This window comes from Cyprinus carpio, chromosome B7 (assembly GCF_018340385.1).
Source record: "Cyprinus carpio isolate SPL01 chromosome B7, ASM1834038v1, whole genome shotgun sequence".
NCBI lineage: Eukaryota > Metazoa > Chordata > Actinopteri > Cypriniformes > Cyprinidae > Cyprinus > Cyprinus carpio.
Genome location: NC_056603.1, coordinates 7621186 through 7647655, shown reverse-complemented (window position 1 = coordinate 7647655; position 26470 = coordinate 7621186). Strand labels below are relative to the sequence as shown.

The 26470-nt window shown below is 38.8% G+C and overlaps 1 protein-coding gene across 2 annotated transcripts in view; it reads right to left on the bottom strand.

Moving 5' to 3' along the window:
• Positions 1 to 733: 733 nt before the first annotated feature.
• LOC109094698 (neuroligin-2-like) overlaps positions 734 to 26470 on the bottom strand; it is a 160454-nt gene continuing 134717 nt past the window's right edge. For both annotated transcript variants that reach the window (XM_042726986.1, XM_042726985.1), the window contains 5 exons: positions 9758 to 9943; positions 7356 to 7621; positions 6367 to 6526; positions 5422 to 5788; positions 734 to 3938 (listed from right to left, as the gene is read on the bottom strand). In XM_042726986.1, the coding sequence (XP_042582920.1) occupies positions 3107 to 3938; positions 5422 to 5788; positions 6367 to 6526; positions 7356 to 7621; positions 9758 to 9943 (1811 nt within the window). In that variant the 3' untranslated portion in view covers positions 734 to 3106. The remainder of the gene's footprint in view (positions 3939 to 5421; positions 5789 to 6366; positions 6527 to 7355; positions 7622 to 9757; positions 9944 to 26470) is intronic.

The window sequence follows — 26470 nt, the reverse complement described above, 5'->3', positions numbered from 1 at the left end:
ACTCTCTATGCCATCTTTAATTTGCCATTATTTCAATAGATGCTTAATTCATTCAAAAATAATCAAATGCATACTTAAGTGTACAAATGTGACCATAAAACAATACTTTCCCCCTATTTCAGATATTTCCTAAAATCCCTACCACCTTTTGGTAAGAATTCAATGCTACAACAAGTTCATGGCAGATGAAAAACTTCTCATAAACACCATGGTTTCCAGTGCTTACTTCGCTTAAATAAACTGGACGTCCCAGTCCATCTCCATATCAAAGAATTTGGAAAACTGGCAGGCTTTGTATATGAAACAGACAGCCAATCATACTTGTGCAGAAATATGACTACTGTGAAGATTCAAGTGATATTGTTATGCTACACAATACACAATCTCTTTATGCTCAAATATAAGAGCGATTCATCATCTCCATCCTCTGATCTCAAAACTAAACGAAGCAGCAGAAAGTGAATTTAACGAATGAGATTCATCAATTTTGCTGGTGGCTGAATTAGAACTTGCACCTGTTGTCCTGGTCACAAAGTATTTCAAATTTCATTCGACCAGAAAGAAAAAAACCAAAACCAAAAGAAAATAAAAACAAACAAAACATTTAAACAAGTAACGGAATATTTACAAATATTTTCAGTTGATTTGTTCTTACACTTAAAAATGTACAGTTAATTTCTATTTCTCCTTCTCTCACTGTACACCTACTGAAGACCCAATGAATGGCTCGTAATGGATGTAGAGTCTTTATTCTGTATGTACCACGACATCACAATCTAGTGGTTGAGCGTACAAAAACAAACCAGAGAAATAACAAAAGAGTGGGAACTCACCCCTTAAAACGGTATTGATTATTAGAACTGAGGTTGTTTTGTACGCAGCTCTAGTCAACTCCTCATAGTTTGTTTAAAATAGAGTTCAGTTATACCTACAACCACACAAAAGTCCACAGATGGTACATATTCACAGGTCCAACCTATACTCTCGGATCTCCAGAAGGTACCTGCAACTGAAGTTTGTTACAATCTCCCTTCGTTTATTGTCCAGTTGTTGTTTTCAGTCCACACCGCAGAAGAAAGTTCTGTTTTCATGAATGAACCTCCAGCAATGTTTGCTCAGCAATGCTATTAGAGTCTGTTCATGTTTAGTACATTGTGCAGCATACTGGCATTAGTTCTTGCTCCATCATGATGGTCTGGGCATCTCAGACTCAATACACGGAGCCAACAGTGAGACAAACGCATTTTCTGACACAAACCGTCATCCTCCCGTGACACACAGCTGTGGCAGAAAAAATATGACTAACAAGGCATGAAGAGAACATAAGTGATCATGTTTATCCTGCAGTTACTGTCCAGTGATTCTGAGCCATTCATTCTTTAACCTGAACATGTATTCTGAAGAAACAATCTGTAAGATATATAGATCTGGTTTGCCACCACCACTATGTGCTGTGCTTGTCATAACCTTGTCTAAAAGGTCAAGTGTGCAGTGCAGACAGATGTGAGATATGTAGAGATGTGGGTAAACACATCAAACTGATATTAGCAGTGCTTCCAGCCTATTCCTATTTTGTATGTAAAATGGCCAGGTACTGTAGGTTTTCCTGAATGATAGAGGGCCACAGATGAAGGAGATTTCAGTGTTATGAGGATTGAACAAACTCAGAAGTCTACATCTCTCTCTCTCGTTGTGCCTCTCCGTCACATATTCTCTTACCTCACACATTCACATTACCCACAAATGTACAGGACACCTAGCTATTGCCTAGAAAACACACTCTTTATGTGTGCACACGCACAACTACACAAAAAGATGCTTATTAAACTTGGTTGTCAAAAACCCAATGATGTTAAACTGAAAGAGTAAGGACGGAGATAGAACGAGAGAGAAAGATGGGCCGAGGTGTAAGAGCATCATTTGTATTTGAGAAATATAATGTCAGAGGCCCATAAAAGAGATGCAAAGCTACATGAGCATTCGCTGTATTTATGCAACTGTCCGTACCATCACAGATGGCTCTGGTACAGCACTACATGGCTGATGGTCAAATAATAGCACCAACATCTGCATATGAATGTCAAAAAGCATTTAAAAGAATATTGCCAATAGCTCTCTTTCAATAAAGTGTCCTATAGAGTGGTCAGACTGAGGAGGAGGAGGTCACATTTGGACTAATACTGATGAAAATACCACTGCAGAAAAGGTTTCTGTAGGCATTTTAAGCAAGCAAATTTAAAACAAAACAAACAAACAAAAAAAAAGTCCATCTTGGTGCTTTAAAATATTTCATGCATAGATCCCACCGAGCAATCCATGTAAATATATATTTATATCATCCTTTTATATATTTGTCTTTATATTTATACATACAAAAATCTTCCTAAGAAACAACACATAGCCAAGTCAAATATGTGTGATAAAATGACACGCGCAGAGCAGAGTGAGAGCAAGAAAAAAAGAGAGGAGGTTGGCACTTTTGTTTTCATCTTCTGTCAGATGCTGTCATTTTCTCTCATTCTCTGCATCTCTTGTTACAAGGTTTAATACTTGACACAAGACTGCAGGTAAACACAACATATCCAGCTTCCGCCTTTTATCGAATGCCCCTATGATTCATGTAAAACATCATCCAAGGACACAGATCACATTCGGACAGAGAGCGACGGGCTGGTAATGGAATAACAAAGGAGGATGACAAAAAGGATAGATGAAATCTGCACTCTGCCAATTTAACGAGAGAAGAAAAGTGAGTAAATGTCATAATTTCCCCTCATGACATCGGATCAGCTTAGTCAATCACTTACGGCCAATTTCTTTAAGAACAATGTGTAAAAACAAACAGCAAGTTGAATCCAATACGAGGCTGATGACTTGTCACTGCTGACCAAATCTGTTGCTCACCATTGAGTCTACAAACAGAGCTCCTCTAGTGTGTTCAACTTCTACGAAACCTTGTTTGTGTCTATGAGAACGCCAACAGGATGCGCTGTCGCTGCTCTAGATGGCTGAACTGAGAGCATCTTAAGTTTAGGAGCTTGAAAAGGTGGGCAGAGAGAGAAAACTGGATATGTATGAGAGCTAGTCCTCTCGTTTGGGGGCGCTACTATACACGGGTGGTGGAGTGAGGGTGGGGTAAGGTGTTGTTGTGGCCGGTGGGTGTAGGGAAAGTGTTGAAGGCATGGAGGGGTTGCATGCCAGTAATGGTGCTGGGAATCATGGTGATGGTATTGGGGGTCATGAGCGGAACATCGTCGGGTGCCCGCCGAAGTGCCAGTGTGTAGTCGGGTGGGCATGAGGGACGTAAAATATCGTGCGGTCGCAACGGCTCCATGTCGTGGTGGGCGTCGTGCTCCGAGTGCTTCATTTGCAGGGACATGATCTCTTCCTCTTGGCTGTGAGCTAAGTCATTAGCAGGTACGCCTCGCTGCGGGGACAGTCGGTGCCGTCGCATCTCGTGCCGTTTGTCGCGTTTGTAGTAAAGTGCGGCGAAGGCAAGGATGTTGAGGAAGAGGAGCGATGCACCGACAGCTACCGTCACACTCAGTTCTGTAGAGTAGTCCCGGGTGTCGCCTGGGAAGGGAGGGAATCGAGGGGGCTCTGAGCCGTCTGGGTCTGATTCTGTAGGGAAGGTTGGGATGGGATGGCGTGTGGTACGAGGTTCCTGACCCTTCCGGTATGGGGTGCGGGCGGTTCCTGGAGGCAGCCGGGTTGTGGCAGTGCTGAAGACCTCGTCGGGAAGGTTGTGGAGGTGAGGAACCAGTTCTAGCCAGAAGGCAACCTTATTTGCCCGGTAGTTGTCCCGGATGCGAGGCTTCAGGCCAATGTGGAGATACTGCTTGTCTTTGGAGTTGAACTTGGTCCAGATCACTTCCTCAAAGCGGTTGGGCTTGGTGTGGATGAACTTGGTGTCCTGAGGAACAGGCAAGTTGGGATCCCTAGAGGAAACAGATATCTTGTGTCAGAAGGGTATTTGAATGAATTCCACACTGATGTTGTGAGCCACTCAGAACTTTTTAAACTGAGAAGCCTTTTTAAATCAAATTGGAATTTAAAACAGGAAACGGAACTGCAATATGAATTTGGGCCAGGTGATAAAAGATTTTGATATTTATTGAAAAAAATAAAAAAATTAAAAAATTACAATCTAATAAACTTTTAAATTTTTTTTCAATATTTAGCCAACATCTAGACAATCTGGAACACTGAAACTCAAGGTCTCAGCATCAAGCTGCCAAAATAAGGTTTGGCTTACATTGTCATTTTTGCCAGAAATATATTACTATTCCCTATAGTGAAAAACAAAAATACATTTATTTCATGCTAAGTATACTACAAATACATTTACATATTTATGTGCTTCATAAAAATACCCTGCGATTGTACTTTTGGTATAATAAACTGGTATACTTAAAGTCTGCTAAACTGGAACAACTAATTTAGTACTTTTGCACTTTAATTTTGCTGAAATCCAAATAAGGATATACTGAAGTATAATTGATTGTGCTAAAGGGGATCTATTGCAAGTATTCTATAGATACACTTTAAATATCTTGCATTTAAAGACCGATATTAATCAAAGATAACACAGTCCTCACCAATAGTGTCATTAAAACACATTTTAGGCTTAATTTTAAGAAATGTTCATTGTACACAAGTAGTACTCCAAATAAAGTTTACTTATATCAGTAAGTTTCAAGCGATATGTCAGTAAATATTTTAATAGATTTGAACTGTACATTTTAAATCCAGTAGTCAGCATTTGAAGTGGATCAAAACCTTTCATCAAAGTTGTCCTAAAAGTTAAAATGCGTTCTTGTCTTGGGACAAATTTGATGAGCTTTTTTGATCCACTTCCAATGTCAACTACTGTATATTATTTTTCCACTAGGGTTGTATTTGTAAAATATAAGTTACTTCTCAAAGTAATTTTCTTCCCTAATTTTAATGAATGTCATAAAACCGAGATATTTTTTCAACTATGTTTTAATTTATACAGCTTACAAATTCTGTTGTGGAGCACCTACTTTTACCCAAAATGAAAATGCAACGTGTTGTTATAAATTAATTGTTATATTTCTGAATTAATTTTATCATGACACCATTTTTGATGAAAAATCTATAAATCCAGAAAAAATAAAAAAACTCTGTAATAACTTGTTTATATTCATTCTTGAGGTCTAACAAACATGTGGAATTTCCTTCCATATTAATTGTATGAAATGAATATCATGATGCACATCTATACTGAATGATACGGAAAAAATGTCTTTTGCCATATTATCCAGATCCAATTGTAATGTCAGGAAATAAGACTTTTTTAGAATTATTTTCATGTAATTTAAAAAGAAATGTGTTAGGACTATAATTTAGCTATTTAAACAGAAAGAAAGAAATAATATTTTGCATATTCAGACTCACCCGGTCTTGGCAAAATTGGTCCAGTATGTCATCACCACAGCGCTAAGCATGACATCATTTTTGGAAAAGTTGCAAGGGAAGAGGTCTGTTGCTCCAATCATGGGCACACCAAACACATATGGTATCTCATCCCCATGAGCAGCGTCTGCCCATTCGGGTCGAGTCTCAGTTTGGCAGTGGTGATAGAAGGTGTAGAAGTAGACGGGGGACTGGTAGTCCGCGTGGAGCTTGGCAGTAGCGACGGCTGGTGCCACCCACTGATGATCAGTGAATAATGCCAGGAGAGTCTTGCGCCGCATTTCCCCATTGTCCCGGTCTGCCCAGTCTGTGTACATGAACTTAATAGTCTCCCTCAGGATGTCTTTACCTAAAAAAATATAGAGAATAATTACAGTAAACAAAGTACAGACAAGAGCATTTGAGTGTGTAGATATATGATTGGAGAACTTGGAGAAAATTCCCCCATGAATGGATGTTATTTGTAAAAAACATCTATAGGACATTAAATACCAGACATAAAATCTCCAGATTACAGGTCACGTAAAATAGCATGGTTATGGACATTGCTTGTCTTTTATCACCCTCTGGTGGAAAATGTTAACAATAGCACCTAATCAAGAGTAAGCAGAATATCTAGTAGCCTACCAATTTTTGTTGTTGTACTCAGCATTGTCCCTCATTAAAAGTCAGAATGCTGTTTACTCAACCAGACTTGAGTCTTCACGTGGCAAAATAAACATAAGACTTACATGGACTGCTATGCATTACACCTGTATTCAGGAGAATTTAATCTAAAGACCAATTTTTTTTTCAACCTTACAAAACTGTCAAACTCTGGCACAGTTTAACATGAAATATGCTGATATAGAAACCTAGATGTTTACTTTCTAATGATAATTGCAAAACATGCAATAACAATAAAAGTCAAATACATAGGGGAATTACCTTTAGGATATCCATAGAGGTTATCCACAAAGTTGGAGATGGTGTAGTCAAAAGCTGCAGCTGAAATGCCCTCCTCGCTCTCAGTGCCCCCATCATCCACAAACTTCAGCCCCTCTCCTTGATTTACACCAATCAGAAGGTCGTAGTTCAAGAACTCCCCCTAGTGGAGGAAGAATTTAACATTCTCTGACTCTCAACTGATTGCCAGTAACCAGCAGGAAAAAGAAAAAAAGGGGTTTCTTCTATATATGGCATTCTTCAACTTTTGTTACCTAGAATGATTTTAAGTAAATTAGAACTTAGTTTTAAAGGGTAGATTATAATAGCTTTAAACTTGGTCATGTATATTTAATTAAATATCCCTATTTTAGAAATGTTAAATTAGACAGAATTTCAGGCTTGTCCCCTATACCTAGACTTTATACATTTCTCACTTTAATATGTTTATAAAATGTGTTAACATCTGGGCAGTTTTACTTTGCACTTTTTCATGAGATCTTAAAAAAGATCTTTTCCTGAGATCTGAAAATCCTGAAATTCCACCCATAAACATCCAATTATTTTGGTCTTTGTTACATTTAAATGAGAAATAAGAAGTGAATTTTTTAAAGATTATGAATATCATTCATTAATAAAAAAAGTATAAATTACAGAAAAAAAGTATAAATGTTTTAAGAATTTACTGTCTTTAACTGAAGAATCGCTTATATGACATTGTTGTATAACGTGATAGCATATGACGTCGTTTCAAAAGTATATGGTGTCACTCATTTTCATGGAACATTTAGTCTGCAGTTACAAAAGTAGATCTGATGAAGCTTTATTCAAAACCCTGTGCTTGAAGCATCACTAAGATTTGGTTTAAAAGGTAGTTTGGGTGGTTTACTGGAAATAGTTGAAACCTAATATTTGGCTTGGAAAGATGCTGAATTTGAATGAACATAGGTCTTAGAAACCTTCCCCACAAATGAAAGTGATCTCAAGATCACCTGCTGCATCAGGATCTCGGGGTCATCTGGCACAACGTCTCCGTCCATCACAGGTCCAAATGCAATGTGGTAGCGGGCCGGCTGGATGTCCTGATCCACCAGCTCTCTGAAATTTTTCCTGCGGAGACAATCCACCAGGTCTGCGGTCTCCCCATATGTGCATCCCACTTTTCGGGCCAGAATCTTAGTGTACTTCAAGGGCTGGTAGCTAATGGACCAGCTGGAGATGGCTGAACCACTCTGAGCGATGGCTCTCTGAAACAGGCCTGGGATGAGAGGGAACAATAACAAGCTGTTAACTACACAGAAGAAAACCTGCATACATCATATACCTGGTTTATACATATGTGACCCTGGACCACAAAACCAGTCACAAGGGGCAATTTTTTTCTCAATCGAAATTGAGATTTATACATCATCTGAAAGCTGAATAAATAAGCTTTGATGTATGGTTTATTAGGATCGGACAATATTTGGCCGAGATACAACTATATGAAAATCTGGAATCTGAGGATGCAAAAAAAAAAAATCAAAATATTGAGAAAATCACCTTTAAAGTTGTCCAAATGAAGTTCTTAGCAATGCATATTAATAATCAAAATGAAAGTTTTAATATATTTACAGTAGCAAATTTACAAAATATCTACATGGAACATGATCTTTATTTAATATCCTAATGATTTTTGGCATAAAAGTAAAATCGATAATTTTGACCCATACAATGTATTTTTGGCTGTTGCTATAAATAAACAACATAAACAAAATACTTATTTTTTTCTCCATGTTCACATATTTGAATAAATAATGGAAAGTGTCCTGTAACTGGTCACCACCATAATTTGTCAGTGGTTTTCACTATTTCCAATTGTGCCAAATTAAGTAGATATAACTCATGTAGTCTCAAATATAATATGAGGTCATAAAAGCTACATGCATACAAATTAGCAATTAGTTTTAAAAGGACACGTCAGTTTTCCATAAGCATTTCTTGTCAACTAACCTTTTAACAGTGATATAATGGTATACTGTAGTATGGTTATTTAAATGTTATGTTGTATATCCAGGGCTTGTTAAGTGGATGTAATTTTTTATGTCAATTTCAGTAGCACATAACACAGTGTCAGCTGGAATTGCGTCAATGAAAAACTGAGAACAGAAGAAAACGAGGATTGGGTTTGGCACAAACAACACTTTTCAGTGATTACTGAGATAATATTGTACTAATTCCATCTTGCATTGAAATAATAACAATAAATCTATTATTCTCTTGTAGCCTTTTCACTTATAAACACTTTACAAACAAAGCCTTTTTCTTACTCTCAAGAGAAGAGTAGAAACTTATTACCAAAGGGCTCGTCTTTTCCTTGTTCTGCCCTTCTTTCTTTCTTTCTTTCTTTCTTTCTTTCTTTCTTTCTTTCTTTCTTTCTTTCTAATAATTGAAGAGCATGTTACCTTTCCCAGAGAAATCAATATGGAGCTACTGTAGCTTTGTCTCTGCTAACACGCCTGTGCTTTTCTCTTTATCTAGCTTGTCCAAACAGGCACACAAACAGACATTTAGTTAAGAGGTGCCCAAAAAATCACTTTGTTAATTTTTTTTCTTTGCTCCACTTCAGTGAACTCTATCCACTTACTTAACCTTAAAGGGATAGTCCACAAAAAAGGAACATTCATCATTTACTCACCCTGAAGTCATTCCAAATCTGTATACATTTCTTTGTAAACACAAGAAGATATTTAGCAAAATGATAACCAAACAGTCTGACTTCACTTTAGTTTTTGTCTACACAATTACAATGGAAGACAGTGAGACTGAAAGTGCTCAGTTACTAACATTCTTCAGATGATCTTCTTTTGTGTTCCATACAGGTTTGGAATGACATGAGGGAGAGGAAAAGATGAAAAAAAATTCATTTTTAGGTGGACTATCCCTTTAACACATACCTACATACCTATCTCTTCCTGTTTCAGTTGGCTTGGGCTCCTTACAGGGAAATAACATGGTTGGTTTCTCCAGGGTAAAAACTGTCATGACTTACCTGGCGTGATTGACAGTTGAGGGCTGTAGGATTGATGTTAGGTGAGGATGACAGTGATGATGAAGATGGTGCGGGTAAAGGTAGACTTTTTTGACGAGCAATGCAACAGAACACAGTTGGACAGGACGGTGAGACATGTTGTGAGGTAACACACACACACACACACACACACACACACACACACACACACACACACACACACACACACACACACACACACACACACACACACACACACACACACACACACACACACACACACACACACACACACATACACACAGCATTAATAATGAGATGGAAACCTGCAGGGATAGTATTAGTCTGTTAAAGCATTAATACACACACACACACTTGTCTCACCCTCAGAGTGGTGGGACAGGATGAGTAGGTTGACACACGACGCTCCAGCCCCAGAGCCAAAGATAGTGATCCGTTCAGGATCGCCACCAAACTGTCCAATATTCTCATTCAGCCAACGCAAGGCCTGGATTTGATCCAACAGGCCATAGTTCCCTTTAGCAGACTGATCTCCTGTGCTGAGAAAACCTGGAGTACAGTAGAGGAGAAACAGAAGAATGGGGGAAAGGAAAAATACAGACTGATCTGTTAATGGAGAGCAGTAATATAATTGTTAGCTAAAACTATTACAAAATGCTTTTGGCCATTGAAATGCAGCTGATATAAAATAAAATATAAATATTATGAAGTATAAATATTATGAAAAACTTGAAAATGAGAAATTTAAGTACTAAAATTACTAAAACTAAAACAAATAAACAATAAATAAGATTAATGAAAAAATGTAAACCCCTTTTACAATGCAGTGCGATTCGATTTCGATTCGATTTAACACAATGCGATTCAATGCAATATGATGCAATAGAAAAAGCATGATTTTATGCAATTCAATATGGTACAAATAGTTCACTTTTATTTCTTTGGTTTGGACAGACAGCAAATCAGTAGTGCTGTGATATGTCACATTTATGTAGCAGCAATGGTGATGAGAGAACACGCTAGAGAAACAGTTTAGAGAGGAGAAATCAATCTACATATAAAATATTGGTTACAAATTATTTTTAGTAAAGTGCATCTACTAATAATTCTATATAAATAAATAGTTTTTTACCAATGCAAATATTTAAGAAATGATGGATCATGATAAAAATGGCAACTTGTATCTTATGCACACTCGGTGAATCTTACCATCCCTAATAGAGAGTGCAATAATGCCATCAGATTGGCATCGTTTAGCAGTAAATCATCTATAAAACTGAAAAAGAAGAACAAAGTAGGAAAAATAGTGTACTGAAAACAAACAAACAAACAAACAAATTACATTTGTTTTGGTAGTTGAGCACTGATCTTATTTAGTCAAATGTCTGATAACAGCAGGGTAAGAATGAAAGTGAGAGCTTGAGACAGTTGAGAGAGAGAGAGAGAGAGAGAGAGAGAGAGAGAGAGAGAGAGAGAGAGAGAGAGAGAGAGAGGGATATGGCAGAGGGTGAGTGAGTGGGTGCTCTAATTTGGAAAAACTGTTTCATCTGCCTCCAAGTTACCAGGAACTTTACTGATCAAAGTCTGACACACACACACGCACGCACACACACACACACACACACACACACACACACACACACACACACACACACACACACACACACACACACACACACACACACACACACACACACAGAAGCATATCTCTCGCATGTAGAAATATTCCAATGGAAATAAAATGCCTGTATCAAACTGCCTAATACATGGCAGAGTCCAAAACCAACAGCCTTTCTGTATTTGTGCCTAGTCAGTTAATGACTTACTGTAACAGACAACACTTCTGGATAAAGGTGTCTTCTGATGAAACCTATGTCTTGGGCAGTCATTATTAAATCATTCTAATATACTGGTTTGTTGTAATTTTTGGGGAAACCATGATACCTTTTTCTGGATTCTGGATGAATAAAAAGTTATTTTTTTTTGCAACAATGTAAAAGTCTTTATTTCTTGAGCCACTGAATGTGTCCATTCTGATTAAAATATTAATTTATTTCAAAAATATTAACTAACCCCAAACTTTGTAGTGTATAAACGCATTTACAGATTTCAACCACTCTGTCAGAAGCTATTCTCAGTCTTATTATAGGCTAGGAAAAATGAAAAAGGGTGATGGCATCTTAGTAGACAGAACGTTATGCAGACATTGAACTCTGATGTGCCTGGATGCCTTCCTACATCCATATACTTCCTGTGAAAGTGCCTCTTTTAGTTCTCACTTTTTAAAAATACATGAGCACATACACTAAACTCTTCTTACTCTTCTCACCTATGACCTTTCTGCTGGATTTCTGTGAATATCATGACACTAGCTGAATTCATAAGTACTGTGTGACAGTCTGAGGTTGAGAGATAAGAGAGGTCAGATTATGGTTGTAGAAGGACAGTTAACAATGTAGATTTATCTATCACAGAGTTCAGAGCTTGACAGTATGACAGCTGTGACTTGACATGATCTTCATTTCCTATGAATAAAATAACCATCAACACACACACACAAACCCATACATACAATATTTCACCATGTTTTCCATTATAGATGGGCATTACATTTAGAAGTTAACATTTGCAGAATGGATTAAAAGAAAGTGAATCTGTCAAACACAGAGTCCTCCATCAACCACAAACACATTGTAACCATTAAATACATTCTGCCACACGCAGAATTAATTTCTCTGCAAATCTTTCGTAAATTTGTTAATATGCTACATTTTTGATGTACACAGAATTTCATTCTGCTCGTTTCATTACAAAGGTCTTTGAAATGGATGCCATAGAAACAATTTTGTCTAATTCACGATGATTCTTATTGAAAGCATAAGAGGCAAATTCACTAAAAGTTAGGCCAGTTTAATGATGGAGCCATCATACCATTGCTTGACTTGCATAATTTCTGAAATGGGTGCTAAAACAACTCAAAACAGCACAATGAAATAAACGGAGCTAACAGTGGCGCACTATTCCTTCTTAGTGAATTGCTCCCAAAGTGAACCATTATTATGACAATTTTTAATAAATTTCAACCCCTCAATACACTATAAGCATGCAGTCCACATCACATGCAGAATGCAGAGAGAGATATTTGGAGCATCAAAATAGACAAAAACTTCACATCAAAGTGCGGCAGTTACGGAAATGAGATTATCTGCAGCTGTTTAGATTTATTACGTCACCTTTAGTAGATCTCTCACAGCAGTCAAATGTTTTGCCAGTATAATGCAACCTCTTGCTCAAACATGTCCGTTGGCCTCGAAATCTCCTTGTAAACCTTAAAATAACAAAGTTACATTGTTTTTTGGCCACCACGATCTTTACTGTGATTTCACCCCCTAACATCTTCTGCTGTAGATTTATCTTCATTATCATTATTTTCTAGGCTCTGTCAGCCACATTATCCTGGTGAAGTGTGTGTGTATGTACGACTCTGTAAAACTGTCTTTAAAAGAATCCTCAGCAGGAAATTGGAATGGAAAATAAGATCCCACTTTCTGATTAGCTTCTGTGTCTGTGTAGATATGTGCACAATGCCTGTTGAACTGCATGGAAGACCTTAGGTGACATTTCCTGTAATGGCTTTAAAGAGATCATTTGCATTTGCAATACAGCATAACCAATTATTTTCTATCATCATTATGTTAAATTATACCTATTCTGACATTTGACATTTTTGAATCATTTTCTAAATGCCTAGATTTGAACAGAAAAACAACAATGTATGTATAAATTCTGCAAGTATTTCAACCAATGAATAGGAAACCAACAGATTGAACTTATGGGCCATTATACAGTAATGCCATTTTCATGTTAGCATCAGTTATATATGTCTTAACATAGTGAATAAAACAGTAAACACACCATTTCTTTTCTTTTCTTGGTGTGTGATTTTTTATTAAGTTTTAAAACACCATTTCTAAAGATGGAAATCACATTAGTTACATTTTTCACAATATTACAACTAAGGGAACATGGGGTTAATTTTAAATCATTATTATACCACTTTGAGCAGATGTTGCTGTGTTTGCCATATCCCCTGGTGCTACAATATTAAACTTCTGACATGTAAAAATAGGCAATATATTAAGACATTTTCCAGGTGTTTCTTAATTTTTCCCTTTTCCATGATTGTTTCAAACAAAACATGTTTTCTTGGGCATTTTCATTTAGTTAATCATTTTATCACTTAATACCACTTTCCATCCTGCTAGTTTTTTTTGTAATTTCTCTTTATATAAGCCAGTTGCTTAAAGACATCATCCTCATGAAGGGACAATAGCATTTCAGGTGGTAAAACAACAGAATAAACATGATGTTTTGAGGCATTAGCTGGTTTATTTCATGCTTAAGTATTTAATTTAGCTTTTTACAAATACAGATATCAGTAATGACAACATAATTACAACAGATGTTAAAAATATCAAGTCAACACCATCATGTAAGCTACTGCTCAGTCACTCACCAAACAATGGCTAAAATTAGAACTTTTTTCTATCAGATTCATTTTGTCCTGTAGTTGTCTTGTAATGGTGTAAAACGATATAATAAATAAAGTGGCTGAGCTTAACCAGGGCACATTTTTATAAGTTTGGTATAGCCTTTCATTTAAATCCCTCTATGAATAACAACACAGGCACATTCAAGTTACAGAGGTTTAAAGGCACGGCATAACAGGAATGATCCAGATGCTCTTATTTTGCCTCCCATACCATGCTGCCCACCTGTGTGGCATCATTTGACTGACTCCACATGTTGTTGCTATAAATGGCAATGTAAAAACAATGCACCTAAAAATATATAGGCCTATATAGCAAATTTATAAGAGTAAGCTCATCCAGCATTGAATAACTTGCACATCAGAAGTAATGCACTGCTGCTTTTTGAATACATCAGTTACGACATTAGTAACAACATACTGTGCGCTAGTGGGTGTTTATATGTATGTGTGTGTGTGGTTGCTCACAGATCTCTGGTGTGATTCCCACTGTGCTAGCACTCACACACACACACACATACACAGATGCACACATACTGTACAGAACATGCAACAACAGATGGAAGGGATAAACACATGGGAATGCTATAGAAACTGTTTACTGAATGTTACCAAAGAGATGTGTGCATGGATCTGTATAACCGCTCTGTTAGAATGAGATATGGACCAAAATAATGGGGTGGAATCTTCTTTTGCTTTTTATTTCTCTGTCTGATTCTTTTTAGTTCTCTTTCTCTCTCCCTCTCTCTTCCATTTACTCTCATTTGCTGTGCCCTCACACACTCTACTGGCCCTCCTGCCCAGGGTAATGGGGAGTGAAATAGGGGTGACAGTGGGCATTTGTAGTCCGGCACTGCATGATGGAACACAGAACACACAAACGCTCGCACACACACCTCCACAGGTGTTCTAAATGCCAGTGGGGCTGCCACAGTCTGTGTGCAGTATCAGAGTTTTAGAAAAGAGTGAAGGCATAATGCATTCGAACACTCACTCCGGATAAAACAACACTTATTTAAACACAATCTGCCAGGCTTGCACAGTTCAAGAACAGATGTGCTCAATGTTTAAGTAATGTGTGTATGTGTGCCAGGGCTGTGCGTCATTCAGAACTGAATTGAGCATGCCATTGAAATTTCAATTAATTTCCTGAATTTGAATTGAGGTATACAGCATGCAGAACTGCAATTATAATTCTGCAATTTAAAATAATGGAAAGAAGTAGAATTACAATGAATTGTGAAGAAATTTGTATAACTGTTAATTTGAACTATAACAGCAACTTTGAAAAGTTGAGCCTTAAAGATTGTTGTAAAGTTAAAAAAAAAGTTTAAAACTCTTTAAGTTGAAGTTTTATAGACAGAAAAACACTAGATAGATAAAAAGACAAAACAGATAGATAGATAGATAGATAGATAGATAGATAGACAGACAGATAGATAGACAGATAGATAGATAGATAGATAGATAGATAGATAGATAGGCAGGCCTGACTGTTCTGATCCTTTGCTAAGAATCACTTGAAAACAAAAAAGGCTGGACGGAAATGGCAACTTTTGTGAATCAGTAAATTAAATAATACATTTTATTTTGAGATGAGAGGACTGTGGGTAGAACGGAGGATGGTTAATGATTAATAATTAACATACTGGCTCCTTTGTGTTTAACAGACGGCGCTTGAACCATAAATACCATCTCTTAACATCCTGACTCTGTCTTTCTCTATCTCTTCTGAACTTTTGTGCATTACTGTCACATTTTGTTCTGCAATGTGCGAGACTGACCCCGCGTGACCGCTTCCCTGAGAGTGTCCGGGCAGCATCATGCTTCAGTGGCTGCATGACTTCCTGTGATCCCACGCTGCGTTTCCTCCCACAGCTCTGAACATTCCCTCCTCTTTCTCTTTACTTTTATGGCACTCAGGCCAACAGTGGCTCAAACACTCAAACAAATCTTTTTCCACTCATTCCCTCTCATTCTCTCCCCTGCCTTCTTGCCTTGCAGCATAATTAAAAAATGCAAATGATATGATAAACTACAATTCATTTTGATGCTGCAGATTGCAGCCGTTTGTGCCGAATGTGGTGAAATTTGAATAAATCTGTCTGATAACAAGCCGTGTGTGCTGATAAGCATGAAATGAAGGGGACCAAGAATATGAGGCTACATCTGTTTGGTGTAAAAAGGTGGAGGATCTGGACATAGAGACGCTGGCTGGACAGTCAACTGTGTTTACATATTCAGGTGAACCTGTCAAGAAAGTCTGGGTCATATTCAATCCCCCAAATCACAGATGAATTGTAAAATTCAAGAATTATATTAATAAGATTACATTACAATTATAAGACTATGTAACAATTAATTTTTTTTTTATTATGTAAACTACATTTTAGTTTAATTACAGTTGTTTTGCATAAAAAATTCTTATTACCAGAGCAGTATTTTTTTACATTGTGATAATGAGAATTTGGGGTGTAAATATGCTTAATTGTAATGACAATATAGCAAAAAAACAAAAACAAACAATATATTTAAAAAACTATATTTAATTTCCAATATCTCTACATGCCATTGATCCGTCTATCCAGAATGTCCTATAAAGTCATAAAACTACTCTTTGTCTGTAATTTTTTTTTTTTTTTTTTTTTGCCCTAAAAAAAGCTGCCAGTCAAAATTTCCAGAGTTTCTTTGATGGGAGTGAAAGTGATGGACTCATGCATTCATAACTCACACTATAAATAAATGAATCCAATACATTATACATTAATGTCATAATGTTTTTCTTCATTATTGGGAATATTTCAGCACGGAAAGAAAGAGAAAGTTATGTACTCACACACAATGCCTGGACTACTGTTGAGCCTTTCAGAATTCACAAAACTTTCATAATATTTTGCAACTGGCTGACATTTATAAATGATCATCAATGAAAACAAATGGCTCATAAATACTGTTTAGAATCCTGCAGTTTCATATTTTTTAGTTAATACTTTACACTGTCTAACTAAATGAGAAAGAGAGATAGAGAAAGAAAGAGGAAAAAAGCTACTTAGCAAGAAGAATGATGATGCGGAAGATGCTAAAGAGTCTGGTTCACACGGTTGCCTATTTTGATAAAGAACCATCTGATTAGACAGAAAGAGAGCATCTGATCAACATGTAAATCTGTGTTTATCTAAAACTAGTAATACTACAAAAATAGGCTGATGAATTTAAATTGCAGCATGACAGTCTTCAGGAATGGCTCTACGTATAAAGCTTTAAAAAATAGTGGAAAATGTATAAAGACGCAGATCAGATTTTCTTCCAGGCCAAAAGTAATAAGTATAGACTATTTTATGCATACTGTAGATAATATTGCACAGACATAAGAAAACATAGCTGTTTCAGGATAACCAAGTGCCTCAAAGAAAAACTCTAAATATCTTTTAAAGTTTTAATACAAAACTGTGGCGCTTGATCCTCAAATGCTATTGTAGTTTTCATCCCAGTGTACCTTGTAAACATGACTACTTCAGTTCCCCTTCAAGAACTTGAGCTGTGTCGAATGCTTTGGGAACGCCCCGGCATGTGAAGCATGTGTGAAATCAATCCAAATAGAGAAGCGAGACATCATGAGCGGGGTGATGTGAGCAACCAGGGAGCATAAAGTAGCATCCAGCAAATGCGCATGCTCTTCAGCGAGCGCTTCTGTGGTGTGTGTGTGTGTGTATGTGTATGCAAAAGCACCCAGTCAGGGGAATCTGTGTATAGAAAGTGAGTAATATCATGCCTAAGTTTAAATCAAAATCTGTGGCGAGCAGACAGCATTTCAAGTTGTGTGTTCCTCCCTGCCCATGCTATATCTCAGGTGGGGATACACACGATTTGTACGTCCTCTGTTTGGGAGCGGAGCATGCATGGGCAGCTCTCGAGGGGGCTCTCTTCCATGACTGTAAGCTTCTCCCGCTCCGTGTGCTCCACTCCTGCCTGGCCACCTTCGATGAAAGCGGCCAGGTTTGCGATCCTGCTTGGTCTAGCCCTAGGGATTGCAAGTGGATTTAGTGGAGGGATCCGAGACAGTCTCATCCTTATCTCTGTCCTGACCCACTAATCCACAGCCCTCTCTCTAGGATTGGAAGCCTGCCCCGTGGATTCTACCCACCCGGGAAAGGGCCAGGGGCTTCATCTATTTTCCTCCGAGGAGACTGACGTGATGAGCGTCGACACGGAGGAGACTGCTTACTCGCCAGCGCAGTCCCTCGCATGGGGAGCTCTTGGAGGTTGTGACTTGTGCTGTAGCCAAACTGAACATCAAATGGTCAGCAGAGAAACAGGATGCTTGTCCCAAAAGCAAGCTGGAGAAAAGTGTGCTTTCTCCACTACAGAGAACCACTTATCTGGAAGTGGTGTGGGATTTGACCTTGATTCAGGCATGGTTGTGTCCTGCTCATATCAAAGCAATTCTCACAGCCGTGAGGAGAGTGAGAGGAGGCCAGTCACTCACTGTCAAATGGTTTCAGAGACTGTTGGGTCTGTTGGCAGCTGTGTCTTATGTGATACCTTTTGGCCTGCTATACATAAGACCCTTTTAGTAGTGGCTCGGGACCTAGGGGTTTTTTCCCGAGGGGGAACCCACTTCGCACGATCAAGGTAACATGGTGATGCTTATGTGCCTTAGACATGTGGAAGAAACCTTGGCTCCTGTCTCAAGGCCCGGTGTTGGGGGCTCCTTGTCATCATATAACGTTAATGACGGACACCTCCCTCATGAGTTTGGGAGTGGTCATGAGTGGTCACTCTGCCCAAGGTCTGTGGGAAGCCCATCATCTCATGTGGCACATCTACTGCCTGGAGATGCTGGCCGTGTTTCGAGCTCTAAAACACTTCCTTCCAGACCTGAGGGGACATCATGTGCTTGTCTGCACAGACAACACATCGGTGGTCTCCTACATAAATCAGCAGGGGGGTCTGCATTCGCGCCCCCTTTAGAGGCTGGCACACCAGGTCCTCCTGTGGGCTCAGGGAAAGCTCCTCTCACTCAGAGCAGTTTACATCCCTGGGCATCTCAATCAGGGAGCAGACATCCTGTCAAGACAGGGGCTGAGGCCTGGGGAATGGTGGAGCTCCTTTGGTAGGAGTTCGGCCAGGCGGAAGTGGATTTATTCGCATCGCAGGAAACGACACACACTGTCCGCTCTGGTTCTCCCTCACACATCCAGCTGCACTTGGGTTGGATGCCATGGTGCAGACTTGATCGCTCTGCTCCTGATAGTTCTGGAGAGAGTACGCCGGTATGGGGTCCGTCTGCTGCTAGTAGCCCCGTTCTGGCCAGCCCGAGTATGGTTCTCAGACCTGGTGTCTCTTCTCTAAGGCTCTCCACTCGAGATTCCGATCAGGAGGGACCCCTTCTCTCAGGCAGGGGCACCGTGTTTCACCCCCACCCGGAGTTATGGAAGTTGTGGGCGTGGCCCTTGAGGGGGCACAGCTCATAGCATCTGGTCTCTCAACTGAGGTTGTTGAGACCAAACTCCAGTCCAGAGCACCCGCCACAAGGACACTGTATGCCTTGAAATGGAAACTGTTCACTTCTTGTTGCGGACAGCAACTGCAGGACCCAGTCAACTGCCCAGTTGGTTCAGTTCTGAAGTTTCGCCCTTCAGGGTGGTCAGTACTTGGGGAAACACACGTTAGTTACACGTTTCCTGCATGGCAACTGGAAGCACAGGCCAGTACAGTGAACCAAGGTGCCCTCATGGGACCTGGAAGTGGTTCTGGAGGTTCTGTGCAAAGCTCCCTTTGATCCCATTGAAGATATCTCTGACAAGCTCCTCACGCTTAAGGGCAATATTCTTACACGCTATATCCTCTCTGAAGAGGATAGCGGACCTTCAGGCACTCTTGGTTTCATGCCTGGAGTTCGCCCTTGGCATGGCTAGGCATTTCTTTACCCGAGACCTGGGTATGTCACTAAAGTGCCCACTTGCTTGTCGGGTCCCATTGTACTACAAGCCTTTTGTCCTCCACCCTTCCAGGAAGCAGGCCAGGAAAGACTCAATATGCGCTTAAGTTCACAGAGCTGCCCAGTGGTGTAAGGCAGATCAGTTATTTGTTTGCTTTGGTCCACCTAATAAATGGGTTCCAGCAACCAAGCAAACCCTGAGTCTGTGTCTGGTTGAGACCATCACACTGGCCTAAGAGTCCTCTGGCCTCCAGTTACCCATGGGGGTCAGACCGCACTCGACTAGGGGTACGGCGGCCTCCAAGGCCTTATCAGTGGGTGTGGCCCTTCAAGATGTTTGTGCTGCGGCAGGCTGGTCCTCTCCGCACAAACTCATCCATTTCTACAGCCTGGACCTGACATCTACTCCAGGGTCCCAAATTCTCTCAACTTAATGTGCTCGCCAGATACACACCAGACAGAGACTTGCTCGCATGGCGCAGTGGATATTCTCGTTCCTAAAGTGTTCGACGCAGCTCGAGTTTCTGAAGGGGAATGTCTCTAGGTTACGTATGTAACCATGGTTCCCTGAAGGGAACGAGACACTGTGTCTTCCTGCCATACTCCTTGCATCCCTGCAGGCGCTCACTTCCACAGAAGCTAACATGTGCGCTTGCCAGATGCCCCTTTATGCTTCCTGGTTGCTCACGTCACCCCGCTCATGACGTCTCGCTTTTCTATTGGACTGATTTCACACATGCTTCAGAATGTGGTCTTGCCAGGGGCGTTCCCAAAGCATTCGACACAGCGCCTCCTTTCCTACCAGGAACCATGGTTACATAAGCAATCTAGAGACGTTTTTAGGTGTACTGAAAGAAAACAACAACAAAAAAAACATGCAACTCTGTGTGCACAAACAGTAATCCTGAAAGCTGCTTAAAAATAGACATTCAGATTTGAACTGCTTTCCAATTCAGAAGTGCACTATGCATCAGATGGTCAGTGAATCCATCTGAGGCTGAGACTATTAAATGTCACTGAGTATAGACTTTCCTCTACAGGTGTAGGAGACTGTCAGGAGAGTGAGAGAAGCCCAAGACTGAATTTGCATGCACTTTACCACATAGAAATGTGGGGTTTTTCAAAACTCGTTCTCTGGAGTTTTTCTTTAATGTGCACCCATCTTTCTTTCCTCCTTCTCTCTCTGTTCTGCAGTGTGCAGGTTTTGTATAGTTTGGCTTCTGGGAGTGACTGGGAGTTTTTGTAGGGAACAGCGCAATGCACCAGTGCTACCTGAAAACACAAAGTGATACAAACTTTCTGTCTCTATTTCTTACAGATAAACAGACACAATCAAATACAAACACACTCAGCAGTCTCAGCCTCAATCTTTTCAGGATTTACAAACAATAATTTTAGTATCTCTGTGTCAATGTGAAAACGAGATCTGTAACTTCTTTCCATTTCATCTGAAAAACATAAGCTAAAAATGTTAATGCTTTCTCCTAGGGTTCCAAGATGGTGTTAAGATGGCTGGCAAGATGGCCTCTCAGTCTGACCAGCTGAGAAGTGCCCAAAACCCCTCTTAAACAGGCTGATGTTTTTTTTTTCTTTTGCAGGGATGTAATGGTCACAGCGAGTAACTGCAAAGTAATTTTATCAGTAACATAACGGTAACAATGATGCAATGGTAATAGTGCTAGATATAATACTGAAAAAAGAAGGATGAGTAAGAGATGGAAAATGCAGATGCTCACTGGGAGAAAGAGTGAGAAGAACACACAGGGAAGAAGAGACAAAGAGATGTTCTCATATTTATTTGATGATGGAGCAGAGGCTTTTACTGGCAGGTGTAAAGAGCCCTCTCCTCTGTTAGAGAAACAGTAAGATAGTAAAAAGAGCTAAAACATTCATCCTCTTCATACAACACACACACACACACACACACACACACACACACACACACACACACACACACACACACACACACACACACACACACACACACACACACACAAACACACACACACAGCAATATGGTAAACATGATTAAAATGTAAAACAACTCTTTATTTATTTCTGATAGCAAAGCTAAATTTTCAACATCATTACTCCAGTCTTCAGTTTCATATGATCCTTTAGAAATCATTTTAATATGCTGATTTGCTGCTTATGAAACATTAATAATTATTATCAATGTTAAAAAACAGTTTTAATGATTTTGTGATAATGTTTTTCAGTATTCTTTGATTAATAAAATTTCAAAAGAATAGCATTTATTTGAAATATGAACATTATAAATGTAACATTATAAATGTAATTACTGTCACTTTTGATCAATTAAATGCATCCAAAAGTATTATTTTTTTCTTTCTTTCTTTTATATAGAAGTGTATCATGGTTTCCAACAATATTGAAAATATAAAAAAAAGATAAAGCAGCACAACTGTTTTCAACATTGATAATAATAAGAAATGTTTCTTGAACAGCAAATCAGTATATTGGAATGACTTCTGAAAATTCAGCTGTGCCATCATATTAATTACATTTTAAAATATTTTAAAATACATAAGAGACTTCTTTCAAAAAGTATGCAAAATCATAATTGCTGCAAACTTTTGACTGCCAGTAGACAGTTAAATGATCAAGGTTACTGCACAGGGTTCCAGTGCTGCTGCAAGGCCAGTCATGGCTGCCACAGTTCACTGTTGCCTGGCAACCTTCCAAAGCTGCTGCAAAGAGATTGTGCTGAGATAATTCTTGTCTGTCGACATCTGTCTCTGTCCTTCTGTCTGTGACTTTTTATCTCCCTGTGAGTGTGTACATGCAGCATGTGTATGTGTGTTGGTGCATTACATTTAACTCTCTTGAAGTGTGTTAGTGCATGGCTATGTACAGGTACATGTGTTTGTGGGTTATATTGTCATTAATTTGTTGCTTCAGGTAATCAGCACAGACCTTGAGAGATTAAACAGAAGAGATACAGAAAGAACAAAATAAAAAAAGGAGAAACATTCATCAAGATGGAGGAGGAGAGCAAATGTGAAAGTGCGGTCCACAGGAGGACTGAAAGGAAGACGGCACCTGGAGTGATTGAAATAGACTATAGATAAACAGAAAACAATGAATGAGAGAAAACAAGGTGAGACTAAAGCACACAAAAATGTGATAAACATCAAGATGGAGAAAGAGAGTTAGAGTAAATAAAAAACTAGTAGGCTAGCTGGGCTCCTATTCACGTATTTCTATGAAAATATTGGGATATAACATTAAATTTGCTGGATGGAAACACTAAGATGTGATTTCAACTTCCATCAAGTTGAAGTGAATATATATTTAAATGGATTAATTGGTCATATATGAACTACAATGGAAAAAAATAACAAATAAATTCTTCAGAAAAGTAATGTGCCTCAACGGGTAACTGAATACAAAAAGAAAACATGTTACTCTGGGAATTCTGAATTGCTGGAGCCAAAGCTAAATCAAATAAATTATATATATATTTTTTTCAAAATGATAAATATTTCTATATGTAATTAATAATAAATAATTATTTTAATTAATTTATTTTTAATTAAATCAAAAACGTTGTACTTTTTCTTCCTACACTGGCATCAGAGCATTTGTCTGCATGCTTTAAACAGCAAGTCATTTATTATCTTTATTTAAAAAAAGTCACAACTAGGATGCAAACATATAGACATAAATCAGAAGCAAGCAACTCTGCAGCAAAGATTCTGTAAAATCTGTGCATCACAAATGTGCCTCCCAGAAAACTAAATCTGTGAGTCTGTGACACCATTCTGGGGTAGTTTATTAGTATGTGACAAGCAGTGTGTGTGTGTATATGTCCTTCTCTTGAGCTCCATCTATCATTCTCCACACACACACAGGATAATATTGCTTTTTGAAATGATGGATCTCACTTCATACTTCATAAAACAGATTTTTTTCCCAACCTCTACTTTATGAAAATTAAAAATTCAACATTTTTCCATCAATCTAATTTTTCAAACCAGAGACTCATTACTCCACTAATTAGTACTGTGAATATCTCATTTTCACCAAAATATTAAATCACGCTCTGATTATAATGAGAAAATTATGATACGATCATTAAATATTCTGATGGTACTGATTATACCAGGATTAAAAAGGCTTCATATGTTCAATACCCAATCAATGTGTGAGAGAGAGAGCAATATGGACACATTCATCATCCCTTGCCTTGCATCCCTTGCATTAGGCTCCTTTTATGCATATATACATCTCCCAGAAACAACTTTATTGGTATTATTATTATTATTATTAGCTGTAAGCTAGTGAATATGCATCTCGGTGTTGAGCCGAAATGGCGGGTTTGAGATGAATAGCTGGAGATTGGCGGCCATGATCTTATCTCGCTTCCTAATTACCATGCTGCATTCAGACAGCCTTATCCAGCCAATGGCAACACGGCCTGCCTCATCATATTCATAAACTGATTTGAATATGGATTAATTTGTGCAAAGGCTCAAAATCCCTAGGCCTTAGCTCTCCAGTCTTAAATGCTGACTAGCTAGAAGTGATTCCAGATGATGCATGAACAACTACTTAGTCCCCATTTACACTGCATGGTTCAAGTGACCCAATTCCGATTTTTTCCTCTCATGTGGCACAGATCGGATATGACCGGTGAACGTGTAAGCAGGAAAAAACCGCATGGATTCCGATTTTCTCAGATCGGATTCAGGCCTCATTCATATGTGGTAATAAATCTGATATGAATCGGATACGTGCATTTGCGTGTGCCATGTAAGCAGACAAATCGGATATTCCCCAGTAAATGCGAGTCGTACGTCATTAAAAAAGTGACGTCAACTCAGGTGGACACCACCAACTGAGATCACATGACTTATTATAGGCGTGATAGAGGACGAAGGATACACACAGTGGAGCAATGCGGAGGTTTCATGTCTTTTAAGTCTTTGGGGCGAAGAGACAGTGCAGGCAAAAATGCAGGGTTGTTACAGAAATAAATAAGTTTGAAGACATTTCACGAGATATGGGGAGGCACGGTTTAAGCGCTTTTTTCTCCGCCGTACGACTCCATTGTTTTGCTGATTTTTTTTTTGTTGACTTTTCAATATATTATGGAAAGCAAAACACTGTATAATTTTATTTGCATCTGCATCCATTGTATTTCGTGCTGTTTTACTTCCTTTTCCGAGTCAGAACGTCTACGTTTGGTAGTTTCAGCAGTGTATAGTGTAAATGCAAAAAATCGGATACGGGTCACTTTTAAAAGATGATGTAAGCGGGTCGTCAAAAAAATCGGATATAGTCAGAAAATCGGATTTGGGCATCAAGACCTGCAGTGTAAATGCAGCCTTAGTCATCTGTGTTGAGAAGCAGCAACAATGCATTTCATTACATACTTTTGTGATTGTGATAATCTGTAAGAGTAATGCAGAACCGGACTGACAGGTCTGACTTGTTGTGAGAAGCTCAGAATTATGGGATTTTTTTGCAAAATTGGGGAAAAAAAGCAAGTGACAGTTCAATCATCGTGATGGGCAGGAGCAACTAAATATGCTGCCTCCAAAAACATTGGGAAGAAACTTCATAGATATTCAGCAAACACTGTCAATTTCTTTCAAACACTGGCAGTTAAATATGTAAATTTTAGTGCCTACTGCAGTTGGATGAGTATGTGGTGTGTGTGTGTGTGTGTGTGCATTTATGTGTGTTTAATCTCTCTTTAAATCTTACTTGCCTACCAGCTTGCTGATGCCACCACATTAAGAGCTGCTGATAATGGAAGTTGGATGGAAAAGATTTCTTCTTCTGTTTCTGTCATCCAATCCCACTTTGTACAGTTGTTTCATAATCTTGTTCGGCTTTCTTTCATGCTATCATCTATCATGTGATAAGCAAATCTCAAACACATCTCAGTGCTCTCCTGTGCATCAAGGGCATCTTCAACACTGAGACAACTTGTCAGTAACATTAACATCGTATAGAACAACACGTCTGTTTATCTCAGTCTTAAACAATAGACCCAACAGATCTGCAGTCCTAGTTCTAAGGAGTATGTGTGTGTTGCAATGTGTTGATAAGAGAGAAACACACTGTGCTGAATAATATCTTATCTGTAGTGCCAATGGGAGGAAAGAAAAAGACCAAATGCTCTGATTAGTTATTGCAGACTATATTTTTACACAACAGCCTCCAACTCCATGCCTTTGCCATTACAGAATGGGACGGAGAAAATGAAATGGAAAAAGAAACAAAAGCGTGACAAAAATGAATGGAGAGCCTAACAATATGAGGAAAATTAGGAAAATGGAGAAAAATGCGAAATAAAAAGCAAATGAGTTGGCAAGTTAATGAGCTGGACCACTCATGCTTGCCCTCAGACAAAGAGGAAGTTGTAGTGGTATATGCAAATACTGGTAATAAGTCAGACATTGATTTATCCATACGTGGAGGGGCTCTGCCCTGAGATTGCCATTCGTCATTGAACTTCTGTCAGAGACTCGGGACATTGCAAATGAGCGATATTGTGGTGAGTCATAATTCACTTCACAGCGAGAGTTAACCTAGAGCATATGTAGCATACAGA